Source organism: Tauraco erythrolophus, chromosome 6, assembly GCF_009769465.1.
Source record: "Tauraco erythrolophus isolate bTauEry1 chromosome 6, bTauEry1.pri, whole genome shotgun sequence".
NCBI classification, from domain to species: Eukaryota; Metazoa; Chordata; class Aves; order Musophagiformes; family Musophagidae; genus Tauraco; species Tauraco erythrolophus.
Genome location: NC_141470.1, coordinates 13,540,658 through 13,561,686, shown reverse-complemented (window position 1 = coordinate 13,561,686; position 21,029 = coordinate 13,540,658). Strand labels below are relative to the sequence as shown.

The following is a 21,029-nucleotide window of genomic DNA, read 5'->3' as shown; positions in this document are numbered from 1 at the left end:
GTTGCCCCAACAATTGTCTGTCTGCTGGTAAAGAACTTCAGTGCAAATCCCAGTTGAAAATATTCAGCTGCCTACTACCACTTCCAGCTCTTACCTCAACATTTAGGAGTGAAGCACATAGGATTGCTACAACAGATCCTGAGGTTACGGATTCCTTGTTCCAACCAATAAAACCCAACAGGGAACACATGACAGACTTTAACTCAGTTCTGGGGAATTTCCATTAGAATAAGACTCATGCAGCTCCTCTGCCATGCAAAGACACATAGACAACTCAGTACACAGTTGATTTGATGTACACTTTCTCTTCTCATCTGCCAAGAGGAACAGCAGCCTGCTGAAAATACAGTACTGTGCTATGTAAAACTCAAACCACCTTACAGCTTTAAGAAAAACTTCTGAAAGGCCTGTTCCAAATGGAAACGACAATGATGGATATCAGTGAAATCCAGCAGATCTAAGATTATGTTAGTTATGTGGATTAGCTACTGTAATCAATTAGTTTAATTAGCTTAATGACAAATATCTCACAGTATTGGAATGTTCTGAGGTCCAGCTGGATGACAAGAAGCCTGACAGTTTTGGTTGTCATGCTTTACCTAATTTTATTTTCATTGATTTCAAAGGAGTTACCATTGATTATAAGGGTATAAGCTTAGTCAGGAGAGGTTCAGGTTGGATGTTAGAAAGAATTTCTTCTCTGAAAGGGTTGTCAGCCACTGGAATAGGCTGCCCAGGGAGGTGGTTGAGTCCCCATCCCTGGATGTGTTTAAGAAAAGGGTGGATGTACTGCTTAGGGACATGGTTTAATGGGGGATTAGGGACGGTTGGACTGGATGATCTCTAAGGTCTTTTCCAACCTAGAAATTCTATGATTCTATGATTTGCCCCAGTGCAAGTAGAAACAGAATCAAGTCAAAACGTTGGCTCCATTTCTCACTATTTTTGCCATGAGCCTAGAAAAACAGTCTCCATTTTCACAATTCATTGTATTGCCAGCAAGCAAAATCTCTTGTATATTATTTTTGTGTATAAAGCAGAATGACCTAGATAGGCAGACAGGAGTTGTTTCTTAGCCATTCTAATCATGGTCTTTACATACTTTATGCACGAAATATGAAGAAATGCTTTGAAAATACACTGCAGCATATCACTCTACAAATCCTTTTAAATAGAGGTTTACAATCTTCATACCTCAATGTCTCTATTTTCAATAACCTTTTTCAGAGATACTTTCCACATCTGGTAAAAAACTGATACAACACAAAATATTTGCAGAAGACCGTCCAGTAAAAGTGATCATTCCCTTCCAAGTCACATGGACTGCCATTATGCAGCCAGCATGGACAGCAGCCCCGCCAACCTCTGCTCAGAGCAAACTGTATCTCTCTTTGAGCTCTGCTCAAAGAATGGTCTGGCTCCTGCCCAACATTACTTTATATCTTTACTCCATCATCATCCTGCTTCCCCATTCCCTCTTAACCACGGAACTTGAAGGAAGTAGTGCTTTAGGCACTGAAAGATGGAGGAGGGAACTGTCTTCCTCTTTATCCCACTCACTGTCTTCTCTTCTTAACCCAGGGCACTAACGGGGACACACTAATCATATTCAAGGATACTCTAGCCCACTAACTTTTCCTGGATGCGTGTGGTTGGTTAAGTGAAGGGAAATTTGCAATGGGAGAGGAGGTATAATGGTACTTATGTTACCCACCAGTTCCAAGTAGTGAGTATAGTGGTCACAGTCAGAAAGCCAGTGCAGTTGCCTTGCTGTACTTAGAATGCAAAATAATTATATTAACTGCGTAGCATCTCTGGGCAAGTATTAGCTTCCTAACAGCTGCCACTCTCAGCTTCCCACCGGAATAAGTGGCAACCCCCACAACCAGGTACTCTACGAGGCTTGTCAAGCGCCTGCAGGTCAGTAGTCACAACAGTCATTTGAGATGCACAGCGCCCTAAAGTTTTAATTAATCCAGTATACAGAATAAATACTGAAATATGTATAAAAAATTAATTAGGTGGTCTATGCAGCTCTGATTTCTCAATTAGTACTTACCATGCCGGAAAATTATATTACATGACTTTGAGATACATAAGGAAGCATGGGACTTTGGGGATTTTTTTTCTAATGTAATTATTACTTGTCATCAGCCCTTGCTAACTTTGGTCTGTTTCACCTCCTAGAGCTCCAAAATGTGGGGGGAGAGCTACAGCACCTCATGTTATAGATCCCACTAGGTGGTAGGAAACTCTGTGCTGTCAGGTTTTGATACAAATGATAGCAGTATATCAGCAATTACTTAAGTTTTCTATTCATAATGACTCTCTGAGCTCAGGAGCAGCTAAGGCATGTGCTGGAAGGGCCTCAGAACCTAATAAATTCTCCTCTCTTCTGCAGGTCCTTCCATTAAAGGCACGATCTAGTGTAGTTTGGTATAAGAATACCACTTTCTTACTTCAAGGCATAGAGTTTAAGTGCAGATTTGAAACAATAATTGGTAACTGCCATCTTGGAATAACAATCTAAGCAGCCATGAATTTGGTTGCCACCTAGCCCATGAAGATGTACCTGCATGAACACGTGCACATAATCGTATCCCCACTTGTGCACCAAGGCAGGACTTCTCAGCTTGGCTGCACTGTCACGCTAACAGTGATAAGCCACTTCCAAGTCAGAGCTGTCTTATATCTAGCTCATTTTGCGGGCAAAGCAAATTAAATGGCTGTGTGCACACAACATTTGACATTCTCTAAATGACACAGTCAGTTCAAAAGCACTCGGTTCTCACAGCTTCTATTGTTGAAATCCCTCTCTCTGTATTTTCTCAATGTCAAGGAAAACTGGCACTGTCAAAACTCAGATTTGCCTGCATCAAACTAAAGTAAAATGAAATATAAAGTAAACAGGCAGCCAAAAAGAAAATGTTAAGTTTCTGAAGGGTTAATCTATTTCCCATCTTTCCTCAGAAGTATAAGCGAGTCTAAACTGACAGTTCTAGAGGTGAAAGTTTCATTTCTCACAAAACTAGAAGTGTACAGGTAGTAGCAGTCAAGTTCATAAATATTCCTCAGAAATGACTTTGAAGAACTCTCTCTATGAAAGAGTGTAGCTTAATCTCCAGTTTCATTAATTCCTTAACTACTGTGCCGAGAGTGCCAAAAATAGGAATTAATCAATACCAAGTGTAGCTACGCCAGTTTTCATGACATTTCTCCAACAGAAACTACTAACTTGCCTAGCTACCTTTGCCACACATGCTATAGAATTTAATAAACATATTAAAACCCCAAATATTCTCATTTCTTGCAAGCCACTGGGCATAATCGGATCATTCTGAATTCTGGTCTTTACTAGCATCTGCTGGATATAAAGCACTAACATACTAGCAAACAGCTTAGCTCTGTTATGAGATAGCTAGGCCTTGGTTTCTGCCTGTATTTCATTCTTCTTATCATTTGTTATAGATCCCTTTTTCTACATTCTAGCAAGTAAAAAAAAAATACCCTAGAGCTGTATCACCTTCTGCTATGTGGTCAATAGGATCACAAGTAAAGCAGTATAAGCTCCATAAAGCGTTAGGATGGGTACTGTAGGAACACTTTTGAAAAAGTGCAAAAATATGTTCTTGTGCAGGAAATCATGCTGGTGCTCTTTTTCCTGAATCATTATTGTACCAAGTAGCCTACAGAGCCAAAATCAACACAACATGATTTGACATATCACCTTTCAGGGGAGCTTCCCACAGCTTAATCATCAATAGTCACTATTCAGAAAGCATCTCAGATTAAAATGGGAAAAGCAAGGAAACTAAAGCACATGCTTTCTCTTGTCTGTGAGGAGACATGTACTAGCCAGGGTGTCGTAGACAATTTCCACAACTGGCAACTCTTATGTCTTTGAAGACAAAATATTCTTCACTTTGGCTCCAAACTGTTGTGAGGTGGTGATGTGTGAGAATAACCATCGCCCTGTGCCATCTAGAGCCAGCTGCCTTTCAGAGCTCCATTAACTGGTTCCTGCATACAGTGCGTCATTTTGTCAAACTGGAAAAGAACTTTGGGATTTCTAAACCTGAAAATAAGAAAATTACTTGTCAAAGACTCTGTGTTTAAAGAAGAATGTCTCTTGACCAAAGAGACAGAAGGGAATGGGACAAACGGAAATGCTTGCTGAAATCCTGCTTGGCCTCACTTCATCTAATATTGAGTAAACTTGCTAGAAAAGATTTTAGGTTCAACCTGGCTTTTAATTAGTATGCTGTTTACATCATCTATTATGAGGCTTTACTTTGGATTTGACCCTGTTCCCACTGCAGTCAACAGCAAAAACACCACTGACATCAGTGGGAGCAGGATCAATGCTTTACTTTGTACATTTCATATTTAATGTCAAAAAAAGAAACTGGTATTTATGTTTTGTAGTTTTTAGTTATCAGGTTAATATGCTAAAGGCAGCTTGACAGGGAATACTATTAATGAGCAAAATAAGGTTGCTGCTTCTGGACTGAGGTCACTTACAAAGAATGTACAAATGAAAATAAGGTTGACTTTTATTTACTTAACTATCTTCCTACATTGAATTCCTTTGGCAACGTGTCTTTAAACATTTAAAGCCCTGTTTACAAGGAGGCTCTGAAAGTAGCTTCAAACCATTATATCCCTAATTGAATTCCCCAGGAGTCCTGTAAACTCGGAGGAAAAAAGAAAGAAATCATAACATTTGCTAAATCATCTCAAAACATATTTCACTGCAAGGTTATGTGACCTGTTACATGTCTGAATGATGACTGGGATTGAACTACTGAAACCTTTTATTATTCAGATTGAAATCAAACAAAAAGTTGCCCATTTGAAGCCTGCTAATTAAACTATACTTCCTCTGACTTTTATCACTAATTAAGAGTAAGAATTTTGGCACACAAGACAAGTACACTGAAGATAACAGAATTAATTAAAAATACGTAGCTTTTGTGTAACGACACAGGGCAGACCAGATGCAAATTACTAGGCAAGTGGGCCAATATATTTGGAGCAAAAGATTTTGTGGGAAATAAAGGTAAAAAAAATCATGATGTTCAATAACAAATATTCCATCCACCTCCTTCAAACCAGAAGTTGTTTTTTTTCAAGTGGAGTTGCAAAACTCCACATTATTTCCAACTAGCTACGCCTGTTGTGTAACATCATCTATATGAGACAGATCACACAAGAAGCTACAGTTAATATCTTGAAATGTTAAACAGCTTCACATCCCTGTCAGCTTACCTGGCTTGTAAGTTATTCCTGGGGGGAAGAGGAATCCCTGCTGGGCTGCAGCAGCCGCTGCCAGTGTCCGCTGGTCGTGTGGAAAAATTGGGATCATGAGCGGAGGCATGTGACCCTGAACCTGCTAAACAGAAGAAAGCCTCTGATCAGAAATAGCACAAATTTGTCTTGACAGGTATTTCTCCAGTACTGATAGTGTTCTTGTGTTCACACAGTCCCACAGAACCTTCGCCTTAATGTAATCCCTGCCAATTTCACATTATCACATCAAAGCCCTCACTAACATTGTTTTCCCTCAGTGTCAAAGGTGTAACAGTCTCAGTGAACTGCACATTTTCCTACTTCTTCCTAGTTCTCTTTTTTTTTTTTTTTAATTAATATTGCCTGTCCTGGCACAAGTTAAAAAGGTACAAAAGCTTTCTAATATAAGCATAGGTTCTTTAAAAAAAAAAGTGGTACGTATTTCTATTAATTTTTCACAACTTTTCTCCTCTTTGGTCACAGACAGCAGAGTGACAAGCATTTTAGAAGTAACCTAACACTGCAGTAGCTACTTTGATGTTCAAATTTTAGTATCCTTAGGGTAATTTTATTTCTGAGATCTTACAACATTGTATTGTTCACATATATACCAACAACTCAGGTATGTTATTTCAAAATCTCACCACAGTATTAAATAGTCTTCTAGTCAACACCCCAGCTCTTAAGATTTAAGGCTCCAACATCTTGGCTCCCAATTAAACTAACATCCTTTGCCATACACACCTCGCTATAACATATAAATTGCTTGTCTGTCTAAGCAGTTTTATAGCTTTATGCACTATCATGTAGCTTGGTAATTATGGAGCTGTATTCAGAGACCATTTCAGAATAAAACCTACTATATCAAATTTAATTTGACCTTAATAAATGTATCAAAAAGTACAAACATGCAAAAGCAAAAAAATTCTTTCCCGTATACCAGCATTTGTATTCAACATATAGAAACCAGGAGATAGGATAGAATCATGTCTCCTACATCCACGTTGATTTCCTAGTTCCTTAATTTATGCTACGTGTGTTTCAGAAACTGTGGCTAGGATCACAAAGAGTGTTTATCCTTCATTCCTTAACCCTGGAAGAACCCAAGGGTTTGACTATGATTTTTCTGATTAGTAGCTAAGCAAACATATAATAGTTTATATATCAAAGCCAGTAAACGTAGGAAGAAATTGGGTTTTTAGGCAGAAAAAAAAAAAAATCCCTCATCCTACCATAAATCGGTGGCATTAAATACTATTAAAAAGCTAAAGTACACCTCAAGCAATTTTTTTTCCCATTTAATTCCTAAAAAACTTTTTTGGTCAAATCCCATATGTTGACCTATGACATTGTTTAAATAGTGCCAAATTTTCCTGTCATATCCCCATTACTTTCACAACCATTGATGCAGTGCAGAAATACTACTGTGTGTCTATGAGGGTTAATTTACCAACATCTCTTCTCTTGGGAAAGTCCTAAGATGTAGGTTAATAAAGGTCAAGCAAAAAATAAACACTTTACAGTATTTTTTTAAATCCATTTCTCAGGAAAATCAACTTATAATAAAAAGGTCTTTGTGCAATTACTGCTATGGCACTGGGGCGTGAAAGAAACTAGCTTTGAGCAGCTATTTCTCTCATTTTAGCTGAGGTAAGCCTGGCTGCGCGTTTTAGGATATGAGTTAAACTTGGTTAGATTGGAGTTGATCCCCATGTGCCCAGCATAGGCATTTACCTCAGATAAAATGGTGCAAGTTTTGCTGTGTGGCGTTCCTTTACTCTGGCTCTACAGGAGGACAGCAAATGAAAACCACAGGCTTTGTCTGATAGAAACAGCTATAGGACATATTAGAAGGAATTCAACACAATACAATTTACAATCATCTTCAGTAGTTCTCAGCTATAGTCTAATCAAATGGACCAAAGGTCTTGAGAAATATCCCTTTCAATCACCACACAGAGAAAATATTTCCACGGGGTGGCAAAGGTGCAAGACACCGATGCAATTTTGCAAGACACAAAAGAGATCAAAGTGAGTGCTATGGTTAGAGTGATGGTGCATACATACCCACAGCAATACTTTGCACCATAGTTTCATAAAAATCATTTGTAATGTATAATAACCAAATCCTACAATGGTTATTTCCCAATGCGATACTGTAGAATTGGATCTACGTCACCATATCCAAAAAGATTTTTTTTAAACTCTCAAATAAAAGCAATTCTGTAAGTGTGGAGAATTACCATAGCACGTTCTGCCTATCTGCTTTTCTTCCTTGAAATACTACTCTAAATGCTGGATCAGGTCCTCATCCTGTATAACTCAATGTAACTTTGGCTAAAGGTGGCTTATATTTAAAGTAATAAATAAAGCCCATACCGACTGGCAACCATTCCCTGCCATGGGTCTTCCCTCTGGCACATATTAAATACTATTCTTAGGTAAATATTGGTTTCACACAGAATTGTTGTATATATAGGTATCAATTTTCAGTACAGGTCAACTGAAAAGCACAAATAAGCACTGAAAGGAAGAGAATGTAAAAGTATCACTGCACTATTAAAGATGTAAAATGTATGCCAAAAAATCAGTAGACATTTTAATTTTAGACTTTTTTTCTGAGTGCATTTTATTACTGTTATTGTTATTATTATTATTTTACTGAGGGATGAGAAATTGGGAGGAGGGGTCGATTGGTGTTCTTCATAATACCGGCTACACGACCAGAAATTTTAATTGCTGAGATGTTCCTCAGGTCTTTCTGAAAACCAAGACTGTAGCAGATGCCTGAGAAACACTCCGAGTCTGTCTCTTCCCATTCGTAAAAATAGCGTATTGTTGGATCGGCGCTTTCCCCCTTTGTCTCCTCTGTGCTAAGTTGTTGATGATGCCATTTTTTGCCATCTGCCCCAGAGCTTCATTAAAGATACATGAATGGACTGACTGAGCTGCTATCTTGTGAGGAACAGGTGCTATTGTTTGTCCCCGAAGACTTGCACTAAAGATCTCACTCAGAATACTTGAGAAAGAGCATCTGCAGCAGTCAGTCAGAGAGTAACTTGGCAGAGCCCGTACTATGGGCTAATATGCAAACAGTGACACTCAGGGGGACTCATTTTCTCTTTCATGAAGATTTTTATTTATTTATTTATTTATTTATTTTGTGACGGGTGGTAAATGTTTGGTTTTGAACAATTCTGCCAGTCTGTATCTTTAACTGAAACGTACAAACTCTGGAGGAAAATGGAGTATATTCTTTCCAAAATTCAGTTCTGCAACCTCGAGTAAAATAATCTCTTATATAAAGCTACCTCGTAAAAATAATCTCTGTTTCTATACAACAAGCTCAGGTTTAGCTGTGTTAAACATGAGAAGCCACCAAGATTAGGGAACTCTTAAAACGTAGTGTACCATTCCTTTAATATCCCCTCACAACTCTGACAGCCCTTGGGAACTGATTACAGCATTTCCTTGCCTGAGATCTAAGTCAGGAAGCAACTTTAGAGCAAATCAGCCGTGATTAGTTCAAGAAGCAACTTCCAATTTGATTCTCCCTGAAATAATAAAAGCTGGTGGCCTGTTTGATAAACTGGGCAAATCTGCAGTGCTTTGTCCCACAGTCATGTGAATGCTAATCTCAGAAGCTGGCTGGACAATCCTCCTTGTTAAAAAGTCATTGATGGTTAGTGTTGTGCCTGGCAAATGGAAGCCAAAGTGATATGCCATACAAATGAATGAAAATGATCTGCCTTTTTTGGATAAGGAACACAGCACGTTTAGTGAGACTGAGGAATAGGAAGGGTTCTGTCTTTAAAAACCAAAGCTGCCTCCACAACAACTAATCTTGCAGCTAGAGAAGCAAAGGCATTCAGAGAAAAGGATGGCAGCAGTGCAAGCAAAAAGGCAGCTCACGCACTTCTGCTTAGCTGCGAGGATCACAGGCTTCAAGGGCAGAAGTAAATCCCACCCTATAATGGCAGCTGAATTCCTTGCAAACTTTTCAAGATCAAACTTGACAAGTTGCCTCTCTGTTGCACGGTTTACTCCAGTAAAGGCGGGAATTAAGTGCTATCTTTTTGAGAGGGGTTAAGCACAATCTTTATAACATTTTATGCCTTTCTTAAAGCTTTTTTTTAATTTATTTATTACAACCAGCACTAGTATAAAACAGTAAGATTGGCTAAATATGCTCTAATTGCCTAGAAGAATTCAACCTCACTATTTAAAGCCATTGCCCCCCAGTTCTTCCATCAATAAAATCTCTGGACCCTGTTCTCAACTTCTAGAAATCCTGAGATTTGTATTGAATCTAACAGACTACTCCAAGGCATGTTAGCTGAGAAATCAGTCTTTGAAACTTACTGAATTGACTTTTTTTTTTCCTTTAGTATAGGATGTACAATACTTTTTGTCCTTGTGATGTTGTAGCCTCTGTGAGAACCTAATTCATAGTTCAAACTTGAATTTCTGAGACTTTTTTTTATTCTTGAATAATTAGTATAGCTAGGCTACAACTTTAACCTGTCTATGTAGTCATTAAGCTTTTAATTTCCACAGTAAAAATGTGTTTGACATTTTCTATTCTCTGATTTAAAAACTGCAGTAAAATAGAAGAATTTCCCAGGTAATGGCAGTGTATCAATTCAGAGTGTGCATTTTCAGAATGCTCAAAAAATATGTTTATATGATAGAACATAATAGCTATAAGTGATAGCGAAACATATTACATTTTAGGTTGATTAATTTTAAAAATCTTAATGGCACTGAAAGCGGTGCTTATGCGCCCAATATTACCAGTGCAAGTTTTCAAATATCCTGCATATTATGTGTATTTACCTCATCTGCATTTTAAATCATCTGTATACAATACATTGCACTATTATTTTTATATCACTATTAGAAGTTTACTTATTTCAATATCTAGTGTTGAGTTCTGTTGTTCTTTGTAAGAGAAGAAATATAAGAAGTTTTGTTAGTTTTAATTTTATTTTGATTAGGTCATTTTGGTGCAAGAAAGTAAATGCCATATTGCATAAAGAAGTAGAGACATATGAAAATTCATACATGAAAGTCTATGGGATCACTTAAATGCTTAAAAGCAGCTATGGGCTAAGATTTTTGCAGGTTTGGGCCCAGATCTCCTCTCTAACTCTGCTAATTCTGTAAGGAACTCATGGCATGACTGAGTCCTTTTCTGGTCCCAAAAATGAAACTTCAGATGAGCTATACTGAAAAAATAAACGGTTATAATAGAATGGTCTGGCAGTTTTATTTGTGCTGTTGTGACGAAGCAAAGCCACTGGGAGGCTGGGTTAACTGACCAGTTCAGGTACAAAGAATTTGGCTACTTGATGTATGAGTGGTGGCTGGGCCTCTTGTTCTGAGCTCAGAAATGTAACTGATGAACTCTCAAGGCTTTGAATTAATGCGCCATCAATGCCTAGCATTCTCTAATGTAAAGATAATATGTGAGAGTGGACCCAAACACTGAAGTGAGAAATCCCCTCTGGCACAAATAATCCCAGCGAGGCAACTGTGGCTCTGCGTGAGGAGGAACGGCAGTTGAAGAAAGGTGGGCTCCCACACACCAAAAGTGATCACGCAGGCACTGCATCGTACCTGACACTGAAAAATCACGTTGACATAGCTCCCACATTGAAAATTATTCAGAGACTACTCTCTGCTCCTGTTAGCAATATAGAATCACTGGAGCTATATCTATATAGGAAGGTATATTATGTTCTAATTTATCTGCCATCTAATTATCTACAGTCTAATTGAAAAATATTTCCTCTCAGTGAAAGTACATGAGCCACAAAGAAAATGTCTGCCAATGAGATCCCAGGGGAAGTGTTGGCAAATAAACTGTAAAAAAGATACCATAGACTTGCAAAGTGAGAACATTTCATATGGGAAATACTATGAAAAATATGTGGCCCACTACTGAATTCGTAAATGGATTGTAACTGCTGTTTTCTTTCTTTTCCCCTATTGTTTTTTCCATTTGTCCAACGGTTCAGCATGACTTGGAGTTTTAAGTCTACTGCAGTGGCCACAACATTAATGTGAAAATTGCAGCCATGATCATAGAGCGCAACAGAGCATCTTTATTTTTTGTTATTTCTTCCTCACTACTTTGAAACTTTAAATGAACTGAACTTAAATTCCATCTATTTGGGAAATAAAGAAGGGAGAAACAGAAAAATATTACCAACCACACAAACTAGAATTAAACACCAGTTTTAAACACTAGCTCTCATTTCATTTCTATTAGCATCTCATTCTGTTGCCCTGTTTATGTCTAGCTCCTTGACTACCTGGAAATACAGAATTCAACTAAAGATGATCTCATGAAGTTAAAGTATGATAAATGGTAATTAAATCTATTTAAATTGTCTGTATTTTAAGAAACTCTCACTAGGAGGGATGGAGAACATCTCTGCTATAGAGAAATAAATAAAACATGTTATGCAAAAGTGAATTTATAGTTCATGTGGAATTAGAGATCTACCACCTTTTCAATCCATACAAATGCATAATCTTGTCAATTAAATATTATTGTTAAGGTCTAGTAGTATGTTAAAATCACTTTAAAGTGCAACTAAGGAAAATTCATGTGTGTTTATTACTCCTTAAGGGTCTATTAGTGGGTATTTTATTCAGATTTGTGTTGTAAAATCTGCATAAACTCAGCATATTGTTATCCCCATGTGTGCATTTGTTTGGTTAAAGCATAACAGCAAATCTCTATTTCTGCAACTTCTGGAAAAGTCAAGAGAACTAAAACAGTCCTAATTTTAATCAGATACAAACAGTTATCTCTACAGAAGTGAAGAGTTGACTATTATGCAAATCGTCACAGTTAGTGGTCACCAAGCCATCACAGAAGACTGAGCAAGTCAATTATTTCAGATATTTCCAAAGACTAGTGAAGATGTATGTTTCTCATTTGCACCTTGTCCTATTCATGCCAAAATAAGACAAATATTGCAGCCTAATGATACTTGTTGATATTTTATATATGGAAGCTCCATTACTTGAGCTCAAATCTAAATATAAATTACATCAGAAATTCCTTATTAGCTTAGGTTTTTATGGTCATATCAAAATGTGCAAGATTTTGGAGTACACTGAAATTTCCTGTTGATGGAAAAATTTAGAGCAAGAGATGCTTTAAAATTTGCATTTCATATTTGTGCTTTCAAGTAGAGTTTTCCCCCCACATCTTTTCAAGGCAGAGTTCTTTTTTTGAGTAGTGGCCATCACTATTTATTAATATGAAAGCAATTCCCTCAATAGAAGGGCTTGCAATGTTCAGTATGAAAAAAAAAAAAAAAATCATCTAATGCCAGAACACTGATGATTGCTAAAGGAAGGATTGTCTTTCACTTTAAAGAAAATCTCCAGCAGAAGTGGGAACGAAAACAGAAACATCTTTCAATGCCTCTGATCAAAACTCCTTCTGCATATAGAGCTAAAAAAAGTATAGCAAAAGCACAGGTTGGGGTTTTCCCATTATGTTAAACAAATACAGACTATGTCTGAAACCCGGGCACGACTGATCCTAACAGGAGTTCTGCCATTTACTTCATCATGGGAAGAATTTCTTCCTGATCCGCATGTTGTTTTCTATATTTTCACTTTTTGTAACTTCCACAATTTGTAACTATATATTTATTGTAACTATGTAAGCATTTAGAGATTTTGCATACTCTACAATTATTAATTAATGCAAGCTCAAAGACCCATTCAGAGGACCGTATTACGTCTATAGTTTACACAGGAGAACATTCAAAGAGACCTTGATTTCTTTTCCAGTCACAGAAGGGACAATGCCTAGTGGATATAAACCAATTCCATTGTAATTGGCTGCTTGTAACCTTTCGATCATACTGCACAATTAAATAATGAGCTGCCCAAAGTGCAAAGCTATGGCCAATGAGAGACACACCTTATGGAAAAATCAGAATGAGGTGGCTTTTGAGCAGGTACACACCAGCACTACACAGCGTAGCCCTCAAATACTTGTAGACTGGCAGGACACAAGGGTCGAGGTGAGTCACAGCTGCAAAAAGGGGACACCTTTCCCATCCCACCCAGCCAATCTATGGCAAATTTCTTCAGATATTTACTCCTCTGTGAATTTACACTCCTTAATTATAAAGGCAGTGGTGATACTTTCCTCTAGCCTAAATGGTTAATATTCAAGAGACTAAGTCAAAGGAGGTATTCACATCTAGTGAGGATATTCTTGCTTCTGTATATTTTTGAAAGAGATTTAATGCAGAATAGTAACCTAGATAACTTCCAGAAATCACATGATGTTTATGGAATGTCTAGTTGGAAACACAAAGGGTTATCAGAGGCAATTACGTGGAGAACTAGTTTAATGCAGAAAACTCCTGTATCTAGAGATCAAAGTCAAATCAGAATACTGATAGCATGCAAAAATTAGTTTGTTCCATCTCTTCCTAGGATTCCTCAGATTTTGACACAATCTGACCATCTTTACTCAGAAAAGGCTCCAAGAAACTGGTGTGTTTGCACAGTATGACTGAGGTGATTGCCACCACTAGGTACACAGTAATTATTGCAGATTTGGGAGTAAGCACCAGAGAGTTTCTAAACTTCCAGCAACATACACACAGCCTGCTTCCTTCCTACGCCAACTGTGTCTGGCTCAAATCAGTTATATTGGCTCCTCAACATTCTACAGCATTTATGATTCATCTACAAAAACATTTTGAAAGAGCAAAATCATTAAAAAGGTAAAATAAGGCAGAAAACCAGGAAACTCATGTTTGAAATGAGCATTAGGTATTTCCTATCCAAGTTTGGGTGTTAAAATTCCAGCAACAGCTATACTTCAGACATAAACGCACACTTTTCTGCAGAGAATCCTGATACTCAACAAGGAATGCCAATCTTCCCATTTTCTGGCTTTCCCCGATTTGTCAGAACTCCAGTGTTATTTAAAGCGCGCTTTCGGCTTGCGAATAGATCCTTGCCATCAATCCTACGATCACACTCACGTTCGGAGTGACGCTGCTTTCAAAGTTGGGATATTTGCTTCAGTTGCTCATGACAGTCGGTGGGAGACAACAGCACAAAGCTGTGCTGCAACTCCCTTTCTCTCTGCCTGCCGAACCTGCAGCGAAGGGCTGGCTCCTCTGAAACCGAAACATGCCCAGGGTTGGTGTGATGAAATGCACTGGCGAATCTACATAGAATTACGGGGCAATAACAATGGCCCTTTGTCCAGCTGTGGCTGCTCCCCCCTCTGCAGCCAGGCCTTATCTGCTCAGGAAATGCCTGCTTTAACTGACAGGTAGGAGATTAAATCTACAGCTGCCGAAACACAATCTCCGCTCTGTTAGATAGGCTTTCATTGAAAAGCACTACAAACACATAATTTGTTTATGTTGTACCAGCAATCTTTGACAAAGCAGACTGTCTAGCTGAGACAAATGTGGTTAAACCCATTTATTGTATTATTTCTGCTACACAGAACAAGCTCTTAAAACCTAGAAACTAGACAAGGCACAAAGCTCTAGCTGTCTAAAGAAATCAAGAATAGATGACTTCTTGTTACACTAGCCCCCTTTACACAGCGTAGCATGTTCCCTCCTGGAAAACATCCACTGTGATTTCTTTCTTTTTCTTTTTCTCTCTCCCTCACCACCTCTTTTTTTTTTTTTTTTTTTTTTTTAAAGTGGGTGGTTCAATGATGTTTATGTTTCCAGGTTTTAAAGTTTCTTTTGTTTTCTCTAGCATCAATAGATACAAAATAACTAAGTCAGTCAAAGGATGCCTTCAGATTTAAGAAACAAGGGAATAGTTTTGAAAGACTACTTCTCAAAGAATAATTTTCCAGACATACTGTCTGGTCTTCCTGACTTAATGCATGCTCAAATAGAAGTTTTGCCTGACTAATGAATGCTGGACTGACACCCCCCCACCCCTTCTCTCTCTGTTTTTTAATAATCAATCACATATTTCTCAAAACATTACTTCATTTTTGTTACACCTTCTGCCTTATGTTAAAATAATATTGCTGGCTGTTTATTTCAAATGAAAGGCACAGGGAACTGATGAATTAAGTGTTTATAAATCTGGTTTTTTAGATTGAAAGCAACCTTTTTCATAATGCAAAGGCTTTATAAGAAAAACCTGTCTTTTAGCCCTAGTTTCTCCTGGCCATATATTACTCTCCTGCAAGAACTAAATGGGTACTATACACTGAACATGAGGAGGGCAACGTTTGTCTCTCAGGAGGAGAGCCTCAGAAACTCCACTTACTTCAGGGGAGCAGGAGACACTCCCGAGAACAGAGCGTGGCCCATACCAATCCCGGCTTTCTGTATTTAAGACTCTGTTCTCCGTCTGATCTGCATATGCAACTCCAATTAATGTTACTGGGAGCTGTGTGCACACACAGATGTGCTAGCGACCGGCATATTAAAACATCTCTTCACTCCGATGAAATTTAATAAATGAGTTTTCCCAGTGTTATTACTATAGCTGCTCAATAAGGAAGATCTTGTAAATCACAGAATTGTTGCTCTAATGGTTAACCGTAATTAAAAGGAAAAGAAATAGGAAGAGGAGTCAACATCTTAGTGTTTTATCATTCACATTACTTCTATAAGCGTCTTGCCTCTCCTGGGGCATTCTCTTACATACCCTTTTGCAGCATGTTGGTTTCTGCATTATTTTATTTAACCTTAATCACAGCATTCATCTCTAGATTTGAGAGGAAGCTGTACAGAGCTACTGTACGAGCTGCCACTCAGAACATTCAGTTTGGCATAAAATTAAAAAAGTATGCAATAAACTGGCTGAATCCATAGGGAATCCCTCAAACAGCATGGATAATGAGGGGAATCCATAACAGATACAAACAAACCCAGAAAGATGTCTGGGGCCAACATCATTATGTAAGATATATGCTTAAGATGTATGGGCATACGTTTGAATGTTCAACTTCAAACTCAGCCTGTATTAGATTGATCAAATCTCAGCATGGGGTTCAGTTAATAAACAAACCCTGCCTTTGGAAAATATTTGGGGCTGAAATCATGTATTATAGCCAGGCACCTACTACGTGTGGCACTAAGATGCCCTCCCACCTTAAAGCTTTGTTAAAACAGGATGGTAAAGAAAATCAGAAATCCATACTATGGGAGGAACAGATAAAATTTTCAGGTTAAGTGGCACCACTCTAAAGACAGTTGTTATCCACAGACTGTAGTTCAGTCTATGCACCAGGGGCATATGAATAGAATTCACATTAAAAATTAGAGACCAGTTTGAATCTTTGGGCTTTGATTCACACTTCCCATGTTTTTTAAACATGTTCCCCATATTCTTATAAAGGATACAACAATAATGCTAGCAAATCTTTTTGGTAATTATTAATTTCACTGTAGAATAGCTTTTTTGCTATGCTTGGCTTGTTAAAAAAATGCATTTTGCTCACCTCAGGGTACACCATTAGCCTGCATATTTGCTCTTTTCCTTTTTTTCCAGGTTTTGTTTAAAAATTCTTCTTAAACCTGTATATTAATCACTGCTCAGAGGGTGAAAGAATTTGCAGGAGCAGCTGAAGTGCTACTTTTTTTTCCAAAGTAGGAACTAGTTAGTGCTGACACTTATTACATACATTGGAATAGGAATGAAAGAGACAGAGAAAGGGAAAAAAAAACCATAATCAAGAGTAAGGATGAGGACTAACTTGATGGTACAATCAGGGTCCAACATATCAGTCTAACATAATAACATCTTGCAAAACTGTGAGCCGCAATGGCATGCGCTAGTGACAGCCAGATCCAGAAAACAAGTTATCCTTGTCATAATTTTGGTCATTTGGTCTGGTAATAAGAAAACAAGAGAAGGAACTCTGCAAAAATGCCTATCCAAATAGACTTTCAAAATCAGAGGAGAAGACAAAAAACTTATTTCAATAGCTCTGTCCAAAGTCTTACATCTCTGTTTACCTGTAAGTCACTGTGCTCCGTTCTGAAGCTCTGTTTTAGGTTTCAACTATATAAGAAACAAGTGCAAAGTATTTCAGTATAATGTATTTGTAGCACCTTAGTTCTTCTGCACTACATCCCCATGTGGACAGTGTTTAAGTACACTGAAGATGCCTTTGTGGAGATTTGCTAACTCACCAGGAGGCGATTACTCTTAAAAATATGCACTATGGATGTTAGTGTGTAGTACCTGCCATTACAAAGTCACACATTTTAACAAGCAGAAACTTTCCTATTAGACATTTTTTTAAAATGAACATCTCTTTCTCTGTATAAATATTCTTAAATATGTGTATGTACACACAGATACACATAGGTATAAATATATGTAGAATATGCTTTCTTCTTGTTTTCCAAATTCCTCACTTGGGATTTCAGTGTTCTTGGACCCATCTGGCTATACGACTTGCTTCCTGCACTCCTGGATAGTCACTATTTGAATTGCTTTCTTGGACAGACAAAAACTGTGTTTCTTAAATGCTTATTTTGGGAAGACCACCTCTATCTCTGCAAAGACGTTCTTTGAGCACGATGTATTTAACAAGTTCGCTGCTGAGTGAAGAAGTCAGCAAGCCAGCTGGGCTGATCACAGTGGCAGACAATTGAGTGACAAAAAGAAGTCATTTGGAAATCACTCTATCACTCACATCTATTACTTCTGGATTTCTTTCTGTCTCTTCTATTTATCAAATCATTTTTTCCTCCTTCACTTAATCTTTTCACTCCTCAGTCAGTCTCCTTGCAAAACTCCTAGCATTCACTCTCACTTCATCTCTTTTGGAGAGTATTTTTTCTGTATGCAAGGTCGCTATCCAGCAGTAAATTCTCCTTTCTAAGCCACTGATACCAAGAACGTAATGCCCAAAAGTTGTCAATAAACTTCCATCATGAGGAAGACCACCACAGTGAAGTACATTTGGCTTTCTTGGCTTTAGGAAGGTCATTGTCACAAATACAAGAAAAGCTTAGACAGAAAAGTAGCATCATATCAAGGAAATGAGGACACCCACAAACATCTATTTTTTAGATACACACATGCAGCTGAAACAAATTAAAATCATGCTTTTCTAAAGCCCTTCTACTGCACTCAAGGGTCTCCAGAATAAACAGTGCTCCTCCCTCAAATCCCTCTTGTCAGCCTGTGCTTGTCTCCACTGTGTTTTCAGGTAAATAAGAGCTTTCAGAATGTAATTTTCCATTTCAGATTAGATGCATTTTTCAAAAGAATTTTTAAGTTTTGTGGTTGTTTCTTTTTTTTTTTTTTTAATTGTGAAAGTCAATCTAACTCCAAAATTGCAACAAAAGAAAATACAAGAAAATAAGAAACCAATACAGGATTTCTGAGATGTGAGGGTGAATGAGTTGACCAGAATTAATGTGAGATGCACAGAACAAGTAATCTGTACATTTATTTTGGACCACATTGGTATTATATTTTTAAGAGAAATGGAGGGGAGAGGTGTAGTATTGTATTTTAAGGAAAACAAAGGAAGAGATTTTGCTTACTGTTAGGTCAGTAGCGTGCCTCAATGATTTAATGCTTAGACTCCAAAGTCCACATCCATGCTTTTTTAAATAGATCAGATGTCTATGTGATATTACTACTATCTCTCTGCTTTATTTTGTGGCTGAATAGAGTAATACCCATTGCGTTTCCAACAGTACATGCATCCCTGATACCACTGCCCCAGAGCTGGCTGGTGCATGGGGTGCTGTACTATTTGCAGCTCTGTTACAAACAGCAGAGTGTACATCTAAGTCATCTCAGCTCTCATATTGTATTTTTTCAGTATACATCAACCTGATCTCGATTCCTTCTCCTGGAAGTCTGGACAGTGTTCAAATCACTCGTTCATTTTCCATACTCACTGTCTGACTGGCTTTTGCTGTTACCAGCCGCTGCTATAACCTCTGTGCTATGCATAATAAAAATCTTTCCCATCTGAGTTGTCTGCCATGGTTACTGGAAATCTGCTGTATGTAGCATTCCCAAGAGCAAGAAAGGAAAGTACCTTTACTGCAATTGGATAAATATCACCTTTTCTTTAAAAGGAACACCTACCCTCACTGAAACTCCATCTAATGGTGACTGCTAAGCTAAATCCACCTCTCCAATCAAATTTATGTTAATGTGCATTTTACTCTTCCTAGTGTTGACATAATAACTGAAGTATATTTTCTTCTTCACTTTTCATCCCTTGCATCAAAGCAAAATAAGCTCCCTAATATGTCACAAAACTTCACCAGAAAATATAGCTAGGGTAAAAACTATCTGATCAGTGCTTACTTATGATGCTTTTTAACTGAGTTTGCATGTTAATTTATTGCATGCTTTGTTTGTAAATGTGCTTCTGAACTAAATGAAGCATTTAAAAATATGATTAATCTACAGATTCAGAAGCATGCAATAAAGAAACAAATTACTGAGTGCCCTTGTCCTTTTACACAGAAGCTAAAATACAACTTTCAAACATCTAAGACTGCCTAGCTTTATTTTTTCTTTAACTAATGTTGCTTCAAAAGGAAGCTTTCAGCAATCAAATTTGCTCCAAGTTCCTGATTCCAGCTTCATTTATACCAGCGTAACTCAGAAGCAACTGCAACATATGTTGTAAACCAACACCAGTGTAAACACTGTGTAGATGAGGTCAAAATAAGGTTGTTATTGTATGATTTTTGAAGTGCTCATGTAGATTAATATTCTCACCCTTTAACAGATTTAGGCACATCAGCACGAATACAGAAATGCAACAAGTTGAAAATTCAAAGTATATTTACTAGTGTACTTTATGCCACTCACATTTTCACTCAGACCACCCAGAGCAAAGAAAAGAAAAAGCCACAACAAAAAAAGCCCTCTGCATTGTTTGCAATAATATGGAAGGAAATTGAGTGTATATTCTCTTCTTCCTGTATTTTCCAGCTAGATTAAGCTGTTGTCTTCACAATTGCCTCCCAGCTGCTGTGACTTGTGAAAACAACAGACCCTGCTCTGTTGTCTGCAGAAAGCCTGGATTGTTATGAGTAACTTTATTGCAGGCACATGAGTGTGTTAAGACTTTAAAACACGCTCAAATGTCATGTGCACACCCAGTGACGGGCAAGAATAATTATGAAAAAACAAGAATTCTATGTCTCCAAAACAGCGTCAGACAAAACGGGCCATTCATTGTGTTCCTTTGGGAATGCTTGGACTCTCCAGCCAGAAAACAAAAAAGGCACTTTTTTCCTGCCGTAGGCTGAATACTTAGCTTTGCCATCTGAGCCCTAAGAAAACATGGGCCCCCTCTCTAACTACTGGCTGGCCCGCACACAGTAAAAAGTATTAATGCCCCCCTTTTTTCCAGCAGTTCCCTCTGTGTAGGCTGCGGCCAATGTAAAGTCAATGCAAAGACAAAACAGTTTGCCTAACATTAGTAAAAAAAACATAACTCTTGTACAGTCTGAAAATCCCTCTGACACACAGAGGTTTTATTCTAAGGCATATCCCCTCTATCCTTCGGCAAGTTACTGTAGCTACTGTTAATGCTTTTAGCAGGTAATAACTGCTGCCTGCTGCTTGGCTTCAAGCTTTCTAGGAGCCTATGGACGAGCCCGATGGTGTACAATTGTTAAAAATTATTATCTAACTGCCTAATTTACTACTGCCCCTTTTAACGATTGTCTTCCTAATCAGAACCCATCTGCCCCTGAAAGGATTAATAG

At 37.8% G+C, this 21,029-nt stretch overlaps 1 protein-coding gene across 9 annotated transcripts in view; it reads right to left on the bottom strand.

The window, feature by feature from the left end:
• Positions 1–21,029, bottom strand: part of SOX6 (SRY-box transcription factor 6) — a 381,585-nt gene that overhangs the window by 94,983 nt on the left and 265,573 nt on the right. For 7 of the 9 annotated variants that reach the window (XM_086614165.1, XM_086614168.1, XM_086614161.1 and 4 more), the window contains one exon: positions 5,269–5,392. In XM_086614165.1, the coding sequence (XP_086470291.1) occupies positions 5,269–5,392 (124 nt within the window). The remainder of the gene's footprint in view (positions 1–5,268; positions 5,393–21,029) is intronic. The other 2 variants (XM_009978289.2, XM_086614163.1) reach the window with 1 other exon arrangement.